At 38.8% G+C, this 23062-nt stretch overlaps 2 protein-coding genes across 6 annotated transcripts in view; both read left to right on the forward strand.

The window, feature by feature from the left end:
• Positions 1-12898, forward strand: part of simc1 (SUMO interacting motifs containing 1) — a 30932-nt gene extending 18034 nt beyond the window's left edge. For 4 of the 5 annotated variants that reach the window (XM_034181177.1, XM_034181181.1, XM_034181178.1 and 1 more), the window contains 6 exons: positions 6003-6163; positions 7127-7219; positions 7521-7652; positions 8290-8446; positions 8709-8793; positions 12508-12898. In XM_034181177.1, coding sequence (XP_034037068.1) covers positions 6003-6163; positions 7127-7219; positions 7521-7652; positions 8290-8446; positions 8709-8793; positions 12508-12716 — 837 coding nt within the window. In that variant the 3' untranslated portion in view covers positions 12717-12898. The remainder of the gene's footprint in view (positions 1-6002; positions 6164-7126; positions 7220-7520; positions 7653-8289; positions 8447-8708; positions 8794-12507) is intronic. The other variant, XM_034181179.1, reaches the window with a different exon arrangement.
• Positions 12899-12991: 93 nt separating this feature from the next.
• LOC117519909 (CCR4-NOT transcription complex subunit 6) overlaps positions 12992-23062 on the forward strand; it is an 89882-nt gene continuing 79811 nt past the window's right edge. Inside the window, exons 1-2 of the mRNA XM_034181182.1 lie at positions 12992-13178; positions 14216-14337. Of these exons, the coding sequence (XP_034037073.1) occupies positions 14226-14337 (112 nt within the window). The 5' untranslated portion in view covers positions 12992-13178; positions 14216-14225. The remainder of the gene's footprint in view (positions 13179-14215; positions 14338-23062) is intronic.

Here is a 23062-nt window from a genome sequence, read left to right on the forward strand (position 1 = left end):
ACACGAGCAAGCTCATGCGCTAATTAATGTTATTGTATGAGGCACAAAGAACACAAGCGTGGCTTCTTCTCACCACTAAACAGACAAAACATCTGTTCAGAGATGAATGTGTACATGTTTTCTCACTAAATGTGATTAAACATTTTAAAACTGCTATACATAAAAAACACTATATTTGGCCTGACCTTGTCCTAGCATCCTCCTCATTGCTGTTCTACCTATCCCAAAGCTAAGTAGTATGGAGGTTATTCCCTTTTGTTATTCAGTAGTGTGATGTTTCAGTCAGATAGCATGATTTAATTCACTCATTTTTTTCAGACCCAGCACGTCCTTCTCATTCAGATCATCTTCTTGTTGTTTTATGCCAATTGGCATCCAACCTAATGTTGCGTTAATATCACTTTCTGCTCTGGAATGTGAATCACAGTATCTCTTTCAGATCAGTGTAGAGGAGCAGCTTGTCACACTTATAGATGGTTTCATCTTGTGGCCATACACGATAATGCAGGTTTCTTTTGTCCATTTGTCACTTTGCAAGTCAAGGAATCAGCAAACATAAAAAAAAAACAAAGCCAAAGAAACAACAAAACAAAAAAGACTTGCGGTCCAGAAAATGTGATAGCGATTTTGAAGCAATGCAAGCTTCTTTTCTCAACTGACAGTCAGGGGTTTATCTGTCATCATCCTTGTCCTTGTCATAATCCATTTCAACAGCAGAAGTCTATATGCAAACTTTAACAACATTAAAGAATATTTAAGTCAGTTTAAAAAAATATTTAACATAATTGCTATATCAGAAACATGGATCAATGAAGATAAAGGAATGGATTTTGAACTGGATGGATATGAATTTAATTGTGTAAACAGAAAAAATAAGAGTGGAGGAGGAGTGGCTGTGTATGTGGATAAGAACATGGATTATAAAATAGTAGACAATATGACAACTGTGATTGATAACTTATTAGAATGTATAACTATTGAAATATGTGAAGAAAAAAGCAAAAATGTATTAGTCAGCTGTATATATAGAGCACCAGGATCTAGTATTGAAACATTCACTGACTGTATGGGAAAAATGTTCTCAAAAACTAATCAAAAAACTGTGTTCATTTCTGGTGACTTAAATATTGATCTGCTCAATCCAAATAAGCATAAAATAACAGATGAATTTATCAGTATAATGTACAGTATGAGTTTATATCCAAAAATCACCAGGCCAAGCAGAATTACATCCCATAGTGCCACCTTAATTTATAATATATTCAGCAATGATATTGAGAATAACACTGTGAGTGGATTATTAATCAATGACATTAGTGATCATCTACCAGTTTTCATCGTTTATAATAGAAACCATCGGCGGAATCAGCCAGAGGAGAAAATAAAATACAGGCGAGTGCGGACAGAGGAAAACATGAACACACTAAAGAAGGATTTACAGGAGCAAAACTGGGAAAAGGTATACAGTGAAAGTGATGTTGATAGTGCATATGAAACTTTTTTACAAATATTTACATCATTATATGATAAAAATTGTCCAATTAAACAAGACTACAGAAAACAAAAAATCCAAGCTCGACCATGGATGACGAAAGGGTTACGAAATGCATGTAATAAGAAAAATACACTGTATAGAGAATTCATAAAACTAAAGACTAAAGAGGCAGAAAATAGATATAAGAAATACAAAAATAGATTAACTAATATTATACGGGTATGTAGGAAGGAATATTATAGTAACATATTATATAATAACAAAAACAATATTAAAGGAATATGGGATATATTAAATAGCATTATCAAAAATGGTAATAAAAAACAGAGTTACCCTCAGTATTTCATTGATAATAATGTCAAGAAGGAAAATAAGGATGAGGTAGTCAACGGTTTTAATAATTTTTTTGTAAATATTGGACCAAGCTTGGCAGAAAAAATTCCCGATTCCCAACCTGAGGATTGGGATAATAATCTCATAGAAAGAAATCCCTGTTCAATGTTCCTCACAGCAGTGGATGGAAATGAAATTATAGACATTGTGAATAATTGTAAATATAAAACATCTACCGATTTAAATGAAATTGATATGGTGGTGGTAAAACAGGTCATTGAATGGATTGTAGAACCATTAACATACATCTGTAACTTATCATTTCAAACCGGTAAATTTCCCAATCAAATGAAAATAGCTAAGGTTGTGCCGCTGTATAAGACTGGGGATAGACACCACTTCACAAATTATAGACCTGTTTCTTTGCTTCCACAATTTTCCAAATTATTAGAAAAGTTATTCAATAATAGATTAGACAAATTCATAAATAAACATAAATTACTTACTGATAGTCAATATGGATTCAGAGCACATAGTTCAACATCACTTGCATTAATAGAATCAGTTGAGGAGATTACAAACGCCATAGACCACAAATTACATTCAGTTGGAATATTTATAGACCTTAAAAAGGCTTTTGATACAATTAATCATGACATATTAATCAATAAACTTGAACAGTATGGGATTAGGGGGTTGGTGTTGCACTGGGTGAGAAGCTACTTAAGTAACAGAAAACAGTTTGTGAAGTTGGGGGAATATACATCATCATGCTTGGACAATGCTTGTGGCGTCCCACAGGGGTCAGTATTGGGTCCAAAACTGTTTCTAATTTATATAAATGATATTGTCAATGTTTCCAAAATATTAAAATTAGTATTATTTGCAGATGACAAGCATTTTTTGTTCAGGGGGGATTTGCAGGAGTTACTGAGGAGGATCAGTATAGAAATGGGAAAATTGAAAATATGGTTTGACAGAAACAAATTATCATTAAACTTAAGTAAAACAAAATACATGTTATTTGGCTATTGTAATACAGACATACAGGTTCAGTTACAAGTCGAGGGGGTAGATATTGAAAGGGTACATAAAAATAAGTTTCTGGGGGTGATAATAGATGATAAGATAAACTTGAAGACTCATATAAAACATATACAAAGTAAACTGTCAAGAAGCATTTCAGTTCTAAACAAAGCGAAACATATTCTGGACCACAACTCACTCCGCATTCTTTACTGCTCACTGGTTTTACCATATTTACAGTACTGTGCAGAGGTATGGGGTAATACTTATAAAGGTACAACACAATCACTATCAGTAATGCAGAAAAGAGCTATAAGAATTATTCATAATACTGGCTATAGAGATCATACAAATCCACTATTTTTACAATCCAAATTCTTAAAATTCACAGACTTGGTTCATTTTCAAACAGTACAAATTGTGTATAAAGCAATAAACAATTTACTTCCAGCAAATATTAAAAATATGTTTTTTAACAGATCAGGGGATTACAGTCTGAGGGGGAAATTTAATTTAAAGCATCAGTGGGCACGAACAACATTAAAAGGTTTCTGTATTTCTGTCTGTGGGGTGAGGATGTGGAACAGATTGGGAGTGGGGCTCAAGCAATGTCCAAGCATGAACCAGTTCAAACAGCGGTACAAAAATATGTTTTTTTCTGGGTATAGGGAGGAGGAAGGGTAATGAGGGTTAGGGTGTTTTTGTTTTTTGCTTCGGCTTGTAAATATATAGTATTTTGTATGTAAGTAGGTATGTGTAGGTGTATATTTATGTTTGTGTATATATATATATGTGTATATATGTATATGTGTATATATGTGTATGTATATGTGTATGTATGTTGATGTGTGTATGTATATATGTATGTGTATGTGTATATATATATGTATATATATATATATATATATATTGATATCGGTTTAGGTGTGTAGGAATCTATGTGTATATGTGGCAAAGGGTATTACTGGTTGTGGGGAAGAAGGGGTAGGGATAAATAAGCTGATGCTTCACCCTACCCCTTTTCGGACATGTTGGGTACACAGTAGGAACTTTTTTGTTGTTGTCTTTACTGATCTATCTTGTAATTGTTGTTGTATCAAATGTTCGAAATAAACAGTTTTCATTTTCATTAATTCATTCATTCATTCATTTTCATTCATTAATTCATTCATTAATTCATTCATTCATTCATTCAGTCTCTCTGCCCACTTATGTAGAAGATATCTATGAAAGTAGCAGATGATTTTGGCGGAAGGTTTTAGAGAGTTGTCCATTGAGAGGAGGGGGTGATTCAGTATTGAGACAGTTTCAGCTCTGCCTCAAAACTTTGATTTGTTTCTTTTATTCATCTCATTTTTAAACATTGTGAGAAGATTTTTTTTTTTTTTTTGCCAGCTTGCACTCGGCTGAGACGGATGCACTTTTCTCTTCTCCCTCCCTCCTTATCTTTCCTGCTTCTGTGGCTTGTTGTCTATGAGGCTGCAGCTTTGCTTTTCTGGAAAACAACAAAAATGTGGACAGTGAACTGCTCAGGGCTGAGCCCCTCCCCCTCCAGGATTGTCGGACAAGGCCGTTGACGGCACCAAATAGGCTGCCTCTGGAGTGTTCTGATAAACTGGACCTTCAAATCTCGGTTGTCGTCCTGCGTCCTTGTTTTGTCTGTGTGATTATTGTTTTTCTGTGCTGATGGGGATTTTTTTCCTCATTGCTGCTGTGTAACGCTGCGGCTATGAGGGTTTTTTTTTTTCTCCTTTTCCCTCGTGTTTTGCTTTTCAATATATGTTTATGTACTGGGCCGGCCTATGTGTGTTGTGTGTTATGTGTGTGTCGTTTGTTATGGGTCGGTCTTGGTTTGCTCAGCCCTGCTGTTGACCAAGGCAGGGATGTACATCTGGAGCTGGTCCCCGGGCGCCTAATGGCGACTTCTGCGCCTACTGGCAATTAGGATGGGTTAAATGCAGTAGACACATTTCATTGTGCAGGGAACATGTTCTTCTGTGCATATGACAATAAAATTCCTTTGAATCCTTGAAGATGACATTTTCCAGGAGTTCAGAATTTGGCATATCCATGTTTTTGAATTTTTCTGGGATTCTACAGTCTTGCTAAGGTTGAGTTTGGCAGTTATTTACTTGTGTTAAAGCTAAATAGAAATGGGTAATATACACAGTTTGAATGTCTAAACGGGGTAGTCATAGTGAGTACAGCTTGAAATATGCTTGAAACATGCTCCATCAGGGTTAAAAATTTGAAGCAAAAGCAGTGTTTATTGTGGTTCTGGCTGAGGGCAAAGCTCCTTACTTTTGTTTTTGGGTGAGTTGCCAGGTCTGCTCTTTATAAGCCAGCCAGTTGCCAGGTTTGCACTTTATAAGCCAGCCTTTTAGGAGGCAAGTCAGAGTAAGCCATTGGTCATAATAGAATGGCGCTGTGTGGAATAGGGGTGTTAGTCTTCCTCTGAGTCTTCAGTCTGAGTAAATCTGCCCATGGATTTGGTTGCAGGATTGGCACAAGTATTTGCTGTAAAAAAAACAAAAAAAAAAAAACATTCTGAAACCACATGATGGTGGAGACTGATATGGTCCTATTGTGTCATGATAAGGGTTCGACAAGATGCAACTTACTGCATGCTTCTTCAAAAAGTAAAGTGCATTTTTTTAAAAATGACTAAACGTGGTGGACAGAGGTGATGCCCATGATTTTGCTGTATTGTAACATAGCTACAAACGTGCAATAATGTTAATGATCCCAATGCAAAATTTGAAGATTGTTTTGCCTTGGTATGCCCCCCATCTATTGCCCCATCGAGTTCTACTTTGTGATCATCGTGCTTAGTTGTAAGTTTTGGACATACGGCTTGACGAGTCTGTTTTCTTCAGCTTTGGGTGTGTGTGTGTGGGTGTGTGTGTGTGTATATATATATATATATATATATATATATATAAAACACTTGTTTGAACCTAACCAGTTTTACTGTAATGAATGAGTTTTATAGTAATGATGAATGCTTTTATATTCTTAGGCATCATAGTTCACAGTATAGCTTTTTTCAGGAATGTAGAAACCATCATTTTGTTGTAAAAATATTGTGTAATTGTTATACATAAAAAAAAAATGTCATGTCCATGTCTGGGCTCTCTCATTTTATTAGGACTACATCAATAGACATCGTTGTGAGATTGTGTGTATGGTTCTGGAGTATGTTATGCAGACATTGGAGGATGACTTCCAGGCTAAACGTTCTGCCTTGACCCTCAGTCACTCTATTGCCAAGGCAACATTGTCATGCGATCAGCAGTTTCCTCAAGTCAGGTGAGTTTGAAAGATACAACTGCTTCAAACTCGAAGCAAGATTTGGTCTGAAGCAAATTTTACTGTTCTCACTTTGAATAATTAGATAATCTGCTTCAAAAAAGCTTGAGTTCACCTAATTGAATACATAAAATCAAAACAGGCAATCTATTAAGTCAGTGAGTCACTGAACAAATGAAGTTATAGCAGAAGTTTGACCTTTGCCATTATATTATTATAGTATAGAAAACCAAGGTAATGGGTCCTATCTTCTACCATGCGTAAAGCAACATATGACACAACACAAGTGTAACTTGGTCCTCAGTGCACTTGGACTCATCTGTGCACCCATGGGTATGTTAATATAAAAATGAGGTATTGTCAGTTTTAAAGCTAGCGTGCTCCTGTAGTCTGTCACAAAAAGCTGTTTGCACTTGTGTTTGCACCAAAAAGCAGTTTGAAAGTCAAGCACATCTCTAGCACAGTGACTTTGTGGTATTTTAAGAGAGCATCACTTCAGTGCAAGTCACATAAATAAAAATATTCCTTTACAATAAAGTGCTGTGTGTGTCCAACTCATATATGGGTAAAGAGGTGAAGCTTGAGTGATAACTGTCCTTTAATGAACATGATAATGACATGAGGATGAGGATGACGACTGAAAGACAATAAATGCATATTTAAATTATGTTGCTGGATTTTCATTTTGATCCAAGATGTTTTCATTTCTTCAGCTTGCTTCTGTTTTCTCACAAAAAAAATGCAGCACCCATGGCCAGTATTTACAGTCTTTTTCAAACAGTTAATTCTCTGACAAATATATGAGTAATATGGTCACTGCATTTATTTAGTTATCATTTGCATTCTAATCAATTGGTATTTCTGCTCATAAGAGTAATAGTAATGATATTAAAAGCTACACCTGAGTCTGATAATTGATTGATATGTTTCTCCTGCTAAAGCATGTATAAACTTGTTTTCTAGAGATGTCTTGAAGTGGCTGTTTTATGCCATTAAGAAGTCAACGGAGTATGGGGAAGGTGATGAAGCAGCAAAAGAGAGAGATGAACATATTCGGTAAATTACAAAGATAAAATGCTTATTTTCATGAGATGATGCTTTATTTGCAGATAGTTTTAAATACGTTTAGTGGAACATATAAAATATACAACAGCTCTGCTCTACAATGCTTCCTCCAGAGATAGAAATGTTGTAAGGAACCCAGAAACAAATGCTGTGATGCATGCTCCCCCCCCCCCCTTTTTTTTTCTTCTTACATGGAAAAAACATTTCGGCCTTGAATTGCGTGTACATATCATTGTAGCAGTTTCGAGAGTCAAGTCAGTAAGTGTTGTATTCATCCATTTGTCTGCTGCAGAATGGTGTGTGTCTTCCAGAGAATGTTGTCTCTGGCTCTGGAGGTGGATTGCTGTCCAGCTCTCAGCTCTGCCAAGCTCTCCCAGGAGCTCTTCCATATGCTGATCAGCAGTACGCTGCTACGAGAACACAGGTAGGGAAGAGAGACGACGTGATGTGAGTGGAGGTAGCATGTGAAAAGAGTTGTTAATTTTTTAGTAAGATCCAGTTTAAGCGAGACGGGGAAATATTCTTTGTTTCCCTGTGGAAATTGAAGCTTGCCATTAGAATAATTATAAATAATTTTCTGTTCTGTATTAGAATAGGCTATTTAATATGTATTGAGAAAACTTTATAAAGGTTTTACAGTAACGTAGAAATAACGCAATTTAAAATGTATTATTAAAGGAAGAAAACATGCAAATTAATTGCTCTGTTTTCAAAATATTTTTGGCTGTCAATCAAACAGGCCAATAATCAACAGCAGCCCATAGTGTAGACTGTAATTAATTTTGAGGGTAATTACATTCACATCAGGTGAACAGAGTAGGAATTTCAACATTTTCTTTGTGGGCTTCTAAGGGAGTCCAAAAATGATTGGACAAATGGCTGCTGATCTGTTTCACTGTTATGATTACCCTGTCTGCTGTTGTACATGATAATTCAAAAGTCAGAGATCAAATCCAGCTCAGTATTGATGAGTGATAGTCCCTGGATTAGGAAAGAGTTGATGAAAATTTTGCTGGAGAATCCCTCTTCCTGCATTTGACTTAACACTATGTGTCACCCAGGCTGATGTTGCTGAACAACTTGCAGAGCAGTCTGCTGAGATGTAAACTGCTGGAACAGCTTTTGGACTACATATGTCCGCTGAAATCCTCTGTACCCATGTCCCTCAGTCTGGTTCTTCACTTTCTGATGAACTGCACTCTGACACCTGACCCTACGGTGAATATGAAACAATTTTTCATAGCTTGCTTTTATTTTCCCTTTCTTACCCAATCCTGACCATGCACAAAAACAAAGCACATTTCATTTGTCAGGTTGGGATGTTTTTTTTTTTTTTTTTTGTTTTTTTTTTACCTGTACATACGGTAAGCACTAGGTAACTGAAAGGCAAAATGGGGAAAATGAGACTGCTATGACATGATATAAAGTTAGGTAGCAAAGCGATTCTAATAGTACTCTATCTTTTTCATATTATTTCCAGGATGGCACTGAAAGGTGGCAGAGGTGGGAGGAGTTGGTCCATCTTCTCTGGATGTTGTTTCTCAGCTACAACAAAGCAATGGCAGGTGAGATTTTGGCAATCTGTAAATTCCTGTTGGTCTTACTTGCTGTATACGTCACTGGCCCTACAATTTTGACTGTATTCATAGTAATTAGGGGGCTAAGTAGCAAACCTGCCAAAGGCATGCTGTTGAGTTTGTACCTTTTCTTATTATTCCTACTCCCCTTCTTCTGCAATGGAAATCTGTGGCAACCCTATGGGTAAAAAGCTTGTATAATTTTGAACACTAACTTGCCACTGTGGTCTTCAGGTTTTATGTGGGTAGCTCAAGCACTTTATTCCCACTAACAGTTCAAACTTGCAGATGTGTTTATGCAGGTAACTTTTGAGCAGTATGTCTGATTTTCAAACAAGACAGAAATTTTGCAACTAAGGAACCATAAACATATGGTGGTCACAAAAGCAGATGGCTCAAAAGACATCCAAATGGTGCAGAGCTGAGTCTCAGTCAATGGAAACCAATTGGTGAGTCGGCGCTTAAGCCGTATTCAGGCATAGTAAGAAAACACTCCAGATTTTGTCCTTTGGAGTCTTCCAGAAATCCTCAGCACAGTCTGGATTTCCTCAGTTCCCCATCGATCTCCCATGCCTCAGTCCTGGATGGATCTCATAGGATCTGGTGGATGGACAGAATGAAGTCCAGTACTCACCGGTGGCCTGCTTCTTCAACAGAAACTTGACTTTGGACAGATACACAGCAGAAATCAATTAGCTAGAATGAACAGTTCACAGTGACACCATCTCACAATGAAAAACATACAAAATGCTAACATGTTCACTGGTAGCGTCATCCTACGCTTCACTTAGATTCACCAGAATTTAGATGTGAAGAGACTGAGTTAAATTCAGTGATGTTTTGATGTATCAAACCAAACTTGGTGGGGTTGCTTAGAACACAAATGTGAGAAGGCACAGTTTTTTTCTTATTTGACCAGTAGGGGGCACTGATATAATCAACTTCATCCTTGCTAAATGAGCATTAAATTTGCTGTCAGTTTTTTGCTAACATACTTTTTACAGCGTCACATCTAGTTTCCATGGCAAAGGTCAAAAGTAAGCCAACTTGGAGCAAAACCACTTGGAGGTTTGAGGTCAAAATGGTGAAACAAAATATTGCTGTTGTTATTATTCACCATAGTCATCTTTGTCACCACTCCTTCCACCATCCATTTTCCTCATGTTACCTTGCTGCAAATCACAGGGGACTAGACCTAAAAACAAACAAACAAAAAAACAAAAGTAAACTCATGGATTCACTTATGTTCTATACCCACTTACTCCCATCAACGGTCTTCCTGTGATTGCTATACCAGCAGTCATAGGAAGAGAGGCTGGGTACACCCTGGACAGGGCTCCAGTCTATCGCAGGGCTACATATAGATACATAAATCCATTCACACACCTATGATCAATTTAAAGTTACCATTTCACTTAACCTGCATGTCTTTGGAAGTGGGAGGAAGTCAGAGCACCTGGAGGGAACCCATGCAAACACAGGGAGAACACGCAAACTCCACACAGTAAAACTCCCTGTCCACATATGTCACGTTAGAATGCGGTTGGCTTCCCGATAGTAAAAAAAAAAAAAAAAAAAAAAATTTAAATAATGCAAGCTCGTGATGATCACCAACTCTGCCGCAATCCACCTATAAGCATACATAGTAATCCTGCAGTGCGCCGCCTGCCATCTTGAGTGTCTCAATCATTGGGATGATCAGGAGCAAAATTTTGGACTGTTCAAAATGTTAGTGTTGATAGAAATCATGTGGAAGCCGAATAGGTCACCGGCAAGCTTGCGCAACCCAATTAACCGGGTGGTCTGCAACGTCCCAGGAACTCTGGTGCAAGCTGATGGCATTAGATTTGTACAAAATGCTAATGCAGATTTGTACCAGATCCATTATCCTAAGGTTCACAGAGGCAGTGCAGCAACAGGTGACAAAATATTCCATCCCGGGAATAAGTGTCACCAGTGGCAAGGTATCTGCCACCTTCAACTCTGCCCCTTTTTGCAGCCTCGGATGTTGTTTGTTTCCCGATTTGTATTTGGAGCCCACCTGTAAGATGACGGGAACATGCAGACACTAGGCAGAAGGACCGGGAACGAGCCCAGGACCTTCTTGCTTACCACCAAGCTACGGTGGCACCCCTGTGAAAGACATTTCCAAAAATGTTGTCACTCTTTAGAACAGTGGTGTCCACAGTATTCCAGAAAGGGCCAAGAGGGTGCAGGCTAGTTTGCAGCCACTGACTCCAGCAGGTGATTTCCCTAATGAACCCATCCCATCTGCTCAAAGTGATGTTAATCAGTGAAATCACCTGCTGGAGTCAGTGGCTGCAAAGAAAACCTGCACCCTCTTGGCCTGTTCTGGAATACTTTGGACACCACTGCCTTAGAACATCACATGATATATCCCCGGCAGATGTAAGACACAGGCATCAGAAATGTTACTGAACATTCTGTCCAGACCTTGGCTGTGGTGATCTTGCACTACATACATAAATTTTAGTTCTGGATGTGCATCTCAAAATTTCAATTTTCCCTAAAGTTGTATTGGTCTGTCACAGTAATGCTTAGCACACACGATGACTGCTTGACAATGTTTGCGGATTAAATAATCTGTTCTTTTCCATAGCATCTATAGATGAGGAAGGAGACAAAGAAAAAGACATCACCACTTATTAAAATATCAACAAAAAAACTGAATAGAACTTAGTGTGCAGTTTCTTGCTGGTTCCCCTTTTATTCTCTCTCTCTCTCTCTCTCTCTCTCTCTCACTGAAACACTAGCTGTATGCCATAGACATGGAAAAAGATGAATACACTTGTGTTGTATCTTGAGAGAAAGCTGAGTACTAATTATTATTTTTATTAATGATTGTTAGTCATATACACAATTGAAAATGTGATCAAGAGGTGGTTAACGATGCATGTGAGTTATAAGAAGCATGTGTTAGCCATGTCATACTTGGTGGTGTTTAGCTGTGACTAAATGCTGCACGTCGACGGCCATGCTTACAAGAAGACTGTGGGGTGGCCTTTGGCTTCTTTTGGTGGTCAGGTGATAATGTAAGGAAATGATGTAACATTCTGAGAATTCATCCATCTTATCTTTGCATTTTATATATATCACACTTTTTTTCTTAATGTTGCTTACTTACCACAAATACATAGACAGAAATATATAGGTAGCTGTCCCATATCGGGGTTAACACTGGCCATTTATAGAAAGTGAATGTGGGGAAAAAAATGATAATACAGTCATAATGCTGTATCCTTGAACTAAACTACAACTTCAGCTATGAATGTTTCATTAACATTATTAATACTTTGGAATGCCACATAATATACTGCTTTTGGGGTAGGATGGTTTACGTGGTATTATATGGTAAATGGACTGCTTTTCTATCATACTTTTACATCTAAGGCAGACGATAAGCGCTTCACAAGGATGCCTCACATTCAAAACACACAGATCAGTGTCGGAGTACTGCTGTGCAGCAAAGTCAGCCGCACACTGGGTAGCAATGTGAGCATTAAAGGGGAACGCTGACATTTTTCATCCCGAGTTCTGTTTTTATGTTTTGGTTTCATCTCTTCACTTGGGAAACAAAATGAAAATTAGTGTAGTATTGATTTAGAATGCAGACACTGTGATGGGCTTAGCAGTTACACAATGTAAGTTAATGTAGTTTTATTTATTTATTTTAACTGCCAGGGTACCTGCGCAGCACCGACGGCGACCAAAGCACGAGAGTTGCCACCTTGGTTTACAAGCCACACGATGTTTTAACCACAGCGTCTGTGCACGAAGCGATACAGGCCTTCTTGAACCGAGCGCAGGCTGACCTCGGCCAGGAGCTGCCGCCCCACGTGGAAGAGGCCCTCACTTATCTGCAGGACCACCTGCTAGATGTCTGTCAATAAGTTATATTGTTGTGTATGCTTTCCTGTGTGAACCATAAATTCAGCATTTGATATGATTTCATTTTTCAAAACTAAAGTTAAGACTGTGCCCTGTTGGCTCTCCTGAAGTTGCAATGTTTGTTCATTTTTAGCTGCCTGGTTTGTCCTGGTTTGTGTTACAACCAATAAAGTAGTTCAGAGTTGCTACTTGATGATCCTTCCACATAGTAAGCACACGCTGTAAATAAGAGATGGTGAGGGGATCGGTGGTGTTTTGTTCAGGGTTTTTTATTTTTCCTCTGGTTGAACAGCTGGTTGGACCATCTGCACGCTGACCAATAGGAAGAAGCGCCGTTATCGCCAGGAAAAAAAAAAAAAAAAAAACTGACAGTCGCCATGATACAGCAACGGAAACGACTGAGAAGTAGCTAGAAAACAAAAGAGAACACGCAGTCGTCCTTTACATTTGGTATGCTCCTGCAGGTAAAAAAAACCAAAACAACAACAAACCAGCATCCCTCTCGTTAAACGGCAACAGTTTTCATTTATTTCACCGCATCTTCACCCAGGCGCTCAGAAATACTATGGTCCTCAAACACGACTTATTTGAATAGGAAGTCTATTAGCTTCGAATAATTGGGATGCTAGATTTTAGCCCGCTACCAACACAGAGGCTAAGGTAAATAGCTCATATTTGCTCTAAAATCCATCACTGCGTCGCTTTGAGTTCAACTCGTAGTTTGTCTCGATTGTTTCTGTTGTGAGCTAGCAGCAGCTAACTTGAGCGTTGTTTCGTGGCCTAATGTTAATGCGCAAGTCACTGCTTTGCCATTATGTAAACAAGGATTATACCGTGTGTTATAGTGATGCTTTTTTGTTTTTGTCGTTTACTCTTTTGCAAAACAGAGCGATAAGGTTAGCCGGTGTTCAGTTTCAGAAGCTTTCAATGTATTTCTTTTTTCATCTCAGCAGTTAGCATTAGAGCTAGCGTTAGCTTTCAGATAGGCTAAGCTAGTTGTTAGCAACAAAGAAGGAAAATCGGCTTGTTTAACCTGTACTTATCTAATTAAGCCATGCAACGTTTATTTATTTATTTTATTTTTTTTGTAATGCAATACAAAAATTGTGAGTGCTGTGTAACTGATTATGTTTTGGGGCTTTTTCTGTTTTTATTTTTTAGCATCATGCTTGCTATACAATTTAATGTTGATTATTGTATAACTAATCATCGGAATCACAGCATGTTGCTTAAATGCTATTAGTATTGTTGTACATTATGATGTCGTCAAAACACTATCCAGTCAAACTCCAGTCCAAAGTTTTTCTCAACACGCATCCATTGTAGTTGCTTGAGATCCAAAAACTTTCCACCTCCATGTATTCACTATAGTTGTAAAATTTCAATGTGCATGACACCTCCTGACAAGTTAAGTGATTCATGATTAGTTGCAGAAGCAACTGTTGAACTATTTATATTCTTTTTTTTTTTTTTTTTTTTGAAACGTAAATTATTCATATAGTGTTATAGGAATGCCCAAGGAAAAATATGACCCGCCGGATCCGAGGCGGATGTACACAATTATGTCCAGTGAAGAGGCAGCCAATGGGAAGAAGTCATACTGGGCTGAGCTGGAAATCAGCGGTGAGTATTGCCGAATAGCTCTTAGTGATGTATGGGTTCATGTTCATGGTTCATTCTGAACTATGAAGAATTCAGTTTTACAACCTGTATGATGGAACTGCATTAGATCTGAAACTTGTGAGTAGCAGTGTTCTCACCAGCATTATAACAAAAAATTTGTGTAGTTGGGCCGTTACGTTGTTTTTGAGGGTGTGCAACAGGAAAATAATAATTTCTCTTGATTGTGGAGCCGCTGTATCTGATGTAGAAGCAGCGCGTCCACAATTTATTCATCAACCTGTTTCAAAGCCTTTTCTGCTGATTAAAGTCTCTAAATGGGACTCTTTTTCTGTGAGAATCATCCACCGCTTCACATGGACAGTTTTTATTCATTCCGTCATTAATATGCCTTTTTTTGTGGGGCAGCCAACAATGCGATACTCTGCTGTGGGCAGGAACCTTAATACAGTATCTCCCACTTCTCTGGTTCGTAAACTAAAGTTAGTGTCCCTCATGAAAATAATAATAATGATAGTATCCTCCACTCCGTGTCTGTGTGCGTTGCGGGATTTGCTCTGCGGCTCTGTGCCAAGTAAAGGTGGAAAGATAGATCATTCCACAATCAATAACTTCAAAGCGAATCGCTATTTTAAATCAAATGACACCTCTTTCCAAACGTTGTAAAACAGACAAACTTCAACCGACCAAAACTGTTTTCCCCAAAATGAGATGTCCTCCATTCCGTTGGGGAGAACTTATCCTGGTGTCACAGTCTCGTCGCTCCAGTCTGAGAACAGCCATGCTGCAGCGCACCAGGCGCGAGTATTGTAGGGGAGACCAGGGTCAAAGTAGCATTTTATATTTATATCCCTCTGAAACAGTTGCCTGCATTTTTATATAACTATTTTTATATGACTATAACTGCATTACTGTAGTTAGAGTCAGGTGGTGCTGAACAAATCATGGGGAATCCCCAGTACCAATTAGGCTTATGTACTTCCTTGATTAACCGCCTGGCGTCGAATGGGGAATGCCCCATTTAATGACCGGGTCAAACTTTGAAAAAAATAAACACCTGCCTTAAATAAGTGCCCGGCATTATGTGCATTAAAAGGATTACATTTGGTCGGGTCACTCTTTTTTCTACGTCTGCTGTGGAGTGGTACCTTAACCCGTTTTGCCCCACTGGCAACAATTGTTGCCGAAGTGTATCATTGTCATTTACTCACAGTAAAAAGTCTCAAAGGGACTAATGCAACTTTTTCCACTTGAAAAAAAATCTGGGCATAAACGGGTTAAAATCTTAATTTCTGTTTTATGCTGCTACAATTCCACAACTCTGGCCATGCGATGACGTCAACGTGTGCCTGACCCTTTTCAAGTTCTCTGCCGCATTGGTGGGCGTCTTATTGCAATTTACCGCAGGAACAGTGGCTTTTTCTGGATCTGTTTGTCCCTCAACAAGCTCCACTTATTATTTATACTGTTATGAATTAATTTATTCGGCACACACAGATCCGCATGCACCCGAAAAGGGTGTAGGCAGAATCAAAAGCTTGTTAATACCTACCCCTTTAACCAAAAATAAAAATTATACATATGTATTTAAACTTATACATATACCTAATATGAAGTATAAATTATCAGACTACAAACCAGCAGTACGTACAATTTCCGTCCGTGAATTGCGGGTCATTTGAGCACCTTTTTCGGCTCTATGTTGTAAACTTGGTCATATTTGCGGACTTTTCTGCCAAACATATTTGACCCATGATTGAAATGTAATCTGTTTGAGCACTGCAAAAACTATAGCCACACAGAGGGCTCTGATCAAAAATGCAGTTGTCTTTGGTTTGCCACACCCAGGGATATGTGTGAAACTTGAGACCTTTTTACATTGCAGGCAGCATTTTGTTAATCATCGCTGGTCTTCAATAAAGGCTTGCCTCGTTTAGTCGCCAGGTTTGAGCACAGTTTGAAAAAAATAAACGGTTGGGCTTTTAATCAAGGAAATACGGTATCTGCTTTCCTTGAATTGGCTAGTGTCAGTACTGAACTTTATTTCATACCTCTGGTACTGGGCACATCCAGACTGCTCTGTCTGGTACATGCAAGTATTGGAAATACATTGCGATGGGCCGGGACATTTTGTCTGATGTGAGCAAAAATCCCTTATACAGAATCCCGTATATACAGTGTTTATTACAACCCCAATTCCAATGAAGTTGGGATGTTGTGTAAAATGTAAATAAAAACAGAATACAATGATTTGAAAATCCTCTTCAACCTATATTCATTTGGATACACCACAAAGACAAGATATTTAATGTTCAAACTGATAAACTTTATTTTTGTGCAAATATTTGCTCATTTTGAAATGGATGCCTGCAACACCTTTCAAAAAAGCTGGGACAGTGGTATGTTTACCACTGTGTTACATCACCTTTCCTTCTAACAACACTCAATAAGCATTTGGGAACTGAGGGCACTTAATTGTTGAAGCTTTATAGGTGTAATTCTTTCTGAATCTTACTTGATGTGCGACTTCAGTTGTTCAACAGTCCGGAGTCTCTGTTGTTGTATTTTGCACTTCATAATGCGCCACAATGGGCGACTGGTCTGGACTGCAGGCAGGCCAGTCTTGTACCCGCACTCTTTTACTACGAAGCCACGCTGTTGTAACACATGCAGAATGTGGCTTGGCATTGTCTTGCTGAAATAAGCAGGGACGTCCCTGAACACGACGTTGCTTGGATGGCAGCATGTGTTGCTCCAAAACGTGGATGTACCTTTTCAGCATCGATGGTGCCATCACAGATGTGTAAGTTGCCCATGCCATGGGCACTAACACTCCCCCATACCATCATAGATGCTGGCTTTTGAACTTTGCGCTGGTAATAACCTGGATGGTGTTTTTCCTCTTTTGTCCGGAGGACATGACATCCATGATTTCCAAAAAGCAAAAGCAATTAGAAATGTGGACTCATCTGACCACAGCACACTTTCCACTTTGCGTCTGTCCATTTCAAGTGAGCTTGGGCCCAGTGAAGGTGGCGGCGTTTCTGCATGTTGTTGATGTATGGCTTTTGCTTTGCATGGTAGAGTTTTAACTTGCACTTGTAGATGTAGTGACGAACTGTGTTAACTGACAATGATTTTCTGAAGTGTTCCTGAGCCCACCCGGTAAGATCCTTTACACAATGTCGGTTTTTAATGCAGTGCCATCTGAGGGCTCGAAGGTCATGGTCATTCAATGTTGGTTTTCGGCCTTGCTGCTTACGTGTAGAAAGTTCTCCAGATTCTCTGAATCTTCTGATCATATTACGGACTGTAGATGATGGAATCCCTAAATTCCTTGCAATTGAATTAAATTGAAGCATTGTTCTTAAATTGTTGGACTATTTTCACGCAGTTGTTCATAAAGAGGTGATCCTCACTCCATCTTTGCTGTGAACGGCTGTGCCTTTTGGGGATGCTCCTTTTATATCCAATCATGACAGTCACCTGTTTCCATTTAACCTGTTCACCTGTGGAATGTTTCCAAACAGGTGTTCTTTGAGCATTCATCAACTTTACCAGTCTTTTGTTGCCATTGTCCCAGCTTTTTTGAAATGTGTTGCAGGCATCCATTTCAAAATGTGCAAATATTTGCACTTAAACAATAAAGTTTATCAGTTTGAACATTAAATATCTTGTCTTTGTGGTGTATTCAATTGAATATAGGTTGAAGAGGATTTGCAAATCATTGTATTCTGTTTTTATTTATATTTCACACAACATCCCAACTTCATTGGAATTGAAGTTGTACATGGAAAACCATACTAAAAACATTGCGGCTTTCGCTTTTGTCTGCTGAGTGAAAATATCCAGTTCATACTGTGACTGTTTAGGTGAGTTTTACTCTAACAGCACCTGTGAAGGTGATCATAAAGAAGTGTTTATTTAGCTGCTAGATTGTTGGCTCTGTAATGCTTTGCTGTCTTTGTCCACGAGTCTTGTAAGCTCCACTCCTCAATCCTTTCATGGAATTCAGTGAAATTCTACACAATAGATTCAGAATTGAATTTATTGCCAAGTAAGCTCTCACATACAAGGAATTTGATCTGGTGTCATTGGTGCATAAACAGCAATAAAACTTCTGTAAGAAGTAATTGGTTCATAAACAACAATCTGAAGTTAAAAATACTTCTGTAAGAAGTGAAGGAGTCAAATAGACAAATGGGCAAAACTATGTTCACTGTCAAATAGTGGAATGGGGCTGTGCAAGGCATGCAGATGTACAGTATCTTTCAGTGCAGGCATGATCAATCTGTACTTTGTGGGGGGGGGGGGGGCAGGGTAACTGGGGGTCTCTGCCATTATTTATAAATTTAGTAGTACGCCATGTGAAGGTGTGCATGAGGGAAAATAGTTATTTTTGAACTTCTTCAAAGGGAGAGATTTAAACAAAAAACAAACCTGTTGATCTCTTCAATATGGAGGTTGAGCAGTTTGTTCATTCAGGTATTTTATCACAAAGGATTAACAAATAATCTTATCACAGCCAAAAAATGCTCACATATATGTATTTTAGCCACCTGAGGCCTCATGTACAAAGCGTGCATACGCAAAAAACACCTGGTGTACATCCGTCTCCATGATAACCTTCAGATGTCTCAAAAGTGAAATGGTCGTGGAAATGTGCAGTGCGTCACGCAAAAATCCTGGTTGGTGTACGCACGTTTCTACAGCTATTCCACTGCCAACACGTAGAGATGATGCCGGGAACCGTTAATTGTATGAAAACATGAAGTCATCAGAATAATATGTACACCAGAGACACTTGTGAACAGTTAACACACGTGTTTGCAATTATATGGGTGGGCATAAAAGCATGCACAGCGTGATGTGTAAAATGGCATTATCATTGGCTGCGTTAGTGTTGTTGGAGGACCTTGCAAATGGTGCAGTCCAAGGTGAGTGTGTTCAGGCGATGAACACTTACTTGCAAATGACGATAATTGGCTCATAAGCCGATTTTGATTACGAAGACTAGTGTTTCTGGAGGTGCACACAGAAGTGTGGCCGGTCCATAGCGCAATACAGTGAGGACTCAGGGGTTGCCTGTACCCACCCGGTGCTGACCATGCAGTGTCCTGGAAATGGGCATTCCAGCATGAGCTGGCCAATAGGTCAGGAGTGTGCCAGTCAACCTTGCGCTGAGCCACGCTAGCTGTGTGGAATGTGGTCATACAAATGTCATCCAGGTACATCACATTCCAACATTAAAGCACAGTTTGCAGCGAGAGCCCGTTTCCCTAATGTAATCTGAGCTATTGACTGCACACATATTGCTGTAAAGGCACATGGTAAATTTGTTTTTGTTAATAGGAAACGTTTTCATTCCACCAATGGTGAAGTCGTACGTGATGCGCAAATGCGTTGGGTTGGGAATATGTGACTTTTTATTATAAGGCATGTTACTGATATGTTACCATGATTTTCCAAATATTCTACAAGCTTTAGCTGTGGTTTTTGAAATACTTTAACAGTCTTTTCAGTCTTCATGAATTTCATATTTCAACATCAGGTCAAATAAAAGGTTGAACATAGCATCATTTAAATATGCACTAATTTTGAGATTTGTTCTTCCAGGAGATGCTGAAAATGTATCATTAGATAAAAATAAATTTCTGGGGCCCTGCAAATTTTCGTCGGATTACTCAGTTTTCATTTCACAGCCCTGAACTAGAGCTGCAGATTTTTAACAGGCCCCCGATTGTCCTCCTGTGTTCAGTATTTGTAAATGAACATGTCTGTAAAGGTGTGAATGTCACACGCTGTCAGCTGGCACACCTAATTTCTTGTAACTTCCGTGTGTGCACTGGTCTGAGCTCACACCGGCCTCACACACACTCCCACTAAAATTTTCATGTTTATTTTGTTTGCAAGGTTACCAAATAAACTATCCCTGCGTGTCTCCACATCATGTCCAGTCATCTGTCGCTAGGGGTGCACGATATATCCAATTTAATGAACTGCTTCACTGTATAAATTTGGCCGACTGTAGAGATTTGGACACCACTAACTAATCGCTATTACGCATGTGGAGTTTTTCAATCCAGGAAAACTCCTCTGTGAAGCATCTGTGAACTACTGCTGCAGTGGGGGTGAGTGTTCTGAGCTGAGGTCTGTCTTTCACTAGGACGAGGAGTGAAGATGCCTGAACATTTCCTGCACTTAGCAGTTCTGCCACTGAACACTGCAAAACCAAGACAGCAATGTGCAATATTTGCAGAGCCGTTTATTTATTTCAGCGGAAGCTCGTTGTGACCCGAATCAAAAATTTGAGAAAGCGCCCCATTAAATAATGCATAGATTTGTTTTTTAAATCGGAGCAGAAACACAAAATCAGCCAGAGAACGATTTACTCAGGCTTTCTTCAAATATGAATAAATTAAGTCATTTATAAAAAAAACTTTTTGGTGGTTTCGTGTTGTTTTGTAAATGAGGGAAAGCGCTTCCTCCTGTCAACACTTCATGTATTCAGACTAGGTGTGCCATCTAGTGTTCAAGAGATGAAACTTCAACCACTGACCCAACAATAAATACATTTTTTTCATTCTTTCACCAACACATCAAATCTAGGCTTACATCTTAGACGTACCTTCTAGCAAATTGTAGCTGTTGTTCTTTGCTAGGGGACCCATTCAGAAACACTTCCATTCTAATTTTTATGCTTAAGTTTTATCGCAATATATACCGTTACCGTGAAGGGATTCGGTTTATACCATGATATGAATTTAGGTCATATTGCCCAGCCCTCTCTGTCGCACACACTCAGTATCAATTAATTTCTGTGTTCATGTTGACTGATCTGACGGAGGGGGATTCCCAGATCCAAGAGTTCATTTACATGAATTTGCATATTTAAATAGGGGAGTGGAAAGGGAGGAGCTTGATGTATGTGCGCTCAATTCCACATTGATTGGGATGTACAAATGGAATGTGCTTGGGTCCATGCTTACGCACACTTTGATGCATCTGAAGTTTTTTTGTGCTTACGCTAGTTTCTGGGTTTTGGTGTACGCCATGTTTCAGTAGGGAATCCATGCAAGTCTTTGTACATGAGGCGCCTGGTCTTCTTAGCGGTGGGTATGAGCCTGACTCCCGATTTTTGACCTCACTCTTTTGTGGTAACTGATTACAGATTGGTGGTTGTTGAGCAGACATGTTCAACTCTGCTCCTGGGGCTTCATTTATCAGCCATTTGTACACACAAATTTTTGCTTAAACCATGCGTATGAACAGTATGGAATTTATCAATTTGTACTTAGATGTAGGAGTGTATGTAAGTATACACACAGGTCTTTATGTAAACGTTTGTGTTGATTCAAGTCACTTTTTGAACCTGTGAGGTACTGTATTTATGGAAGTGCATTTGCCACATGGCTTTGTTTAAGCCACTCTGTAAAAACTGGAGATGGACGGCAAACAAATCAACTGCAAGTTCAGCAGGGTCATTCCATATGAAAAGACCAAGGCTTCCAGTTTCAAGGGTCTCAGAATTGCTCTCTGTTCTTATATTTTGTGGTATGAGGTGTAAGATTAAGATTGCACTTCGTTCCAGTTAAATATCTCCACCTATTCCGATTTTATAGGCTGTTGAAAAAGGGGGCTTGGCAACGTTAACCCTTTGTTACTGGTTTGTAAGCATTTTTAAGAGGCTCTAACTCAAAAACTAAATAAGATATCAATTTGATTTTTCAGAATGTATTAACTCTGTCTTAAACTCTCAGAAAAAATGATTTTTACAAACATTATCCCTCCACTGGCCACACAGGATCAGGGTGAAAATTGAAATTTGAACGGTACTGAAGCAAAATCAGCCAAATATAGGCTCAATTTTCTCACATACCATTGAAGATAGTGCTTTTGCTTTTAGTTTTCTGGAAAGCACATGCCAGGGGCTTCCAAAGGAAGTGAACGCCAGACTGATGCTGTTATTTATTTCAGAGCAATGTTAACCCTTTTCAGCCTTGGTTGCTGGGTGGGGCACTTTTGGACCCTCTTTTTCACCATGTGGGTATCTTCTGATTTTCAAAAACTTTGTATCATCTAAAAGCCCTTGATATGTGCTGCTAGAAAAATTACACACTGATATAAAACAAACACCCCTACACATAGAATTAAAGTCCTCTTTTCAGGGTATATCATACTTTTTGCATATATTCTAATGTACAGTAATGTGTACATAAATGTACACAATACACAGGTTTGCAAAACTGTTAAACCATACCCATGCCTCCTTCGGAATGTCCTTCTTTTCAGGCACTTTCCCACATTTGATAGTCTGTGACGGTGTTGAAAATGTTGCTTCATTTTTAAAAGGCTAAGGCTGTGTATGCAGGGACTATGACATCTTCTTGGATGTGCTAAAGATGAAAGTGGATGCTGCATCAACAAGAGTAAAGATACAACTGCATACATGTGCCCCTGTTTCCTGGAGTAGGAAACAGATTGTGAGCAGGTTTGGTGTTACAAACTATGTTGCAAGAAATGCTTTAAAAATGCGGAAACAGAATGGAATTCTTCCTAACTTAGTCAGTAAACTGGCAGTCGGCAAATAGCTTTAGAAACAATTAACAAGGTCTTGGCTTTCTATGAAAATGACCAATTTACTAGAATGCTACCAGGGGCAAAAGATTTTGTAAATGTGAAAGATTTGAATGGGGAGAAGCAGCGGGTGCAGAAAAGACTTATTTTG

The sequence above is a fragment of the Thalassophryne amazonica genome, chromosome 11, assembly GCF_902500255.1.
Source record: "Thalassophryne amazonica chromosome 11, fThaAma1.1, whole genome shotgun sequence".
NCBI lineage: Eukaryota > Metazoa > Chordata > Actinopteri > Batrachoidiformes > Batrachoididae > Thalassophryne > Thalassophryne amazonica.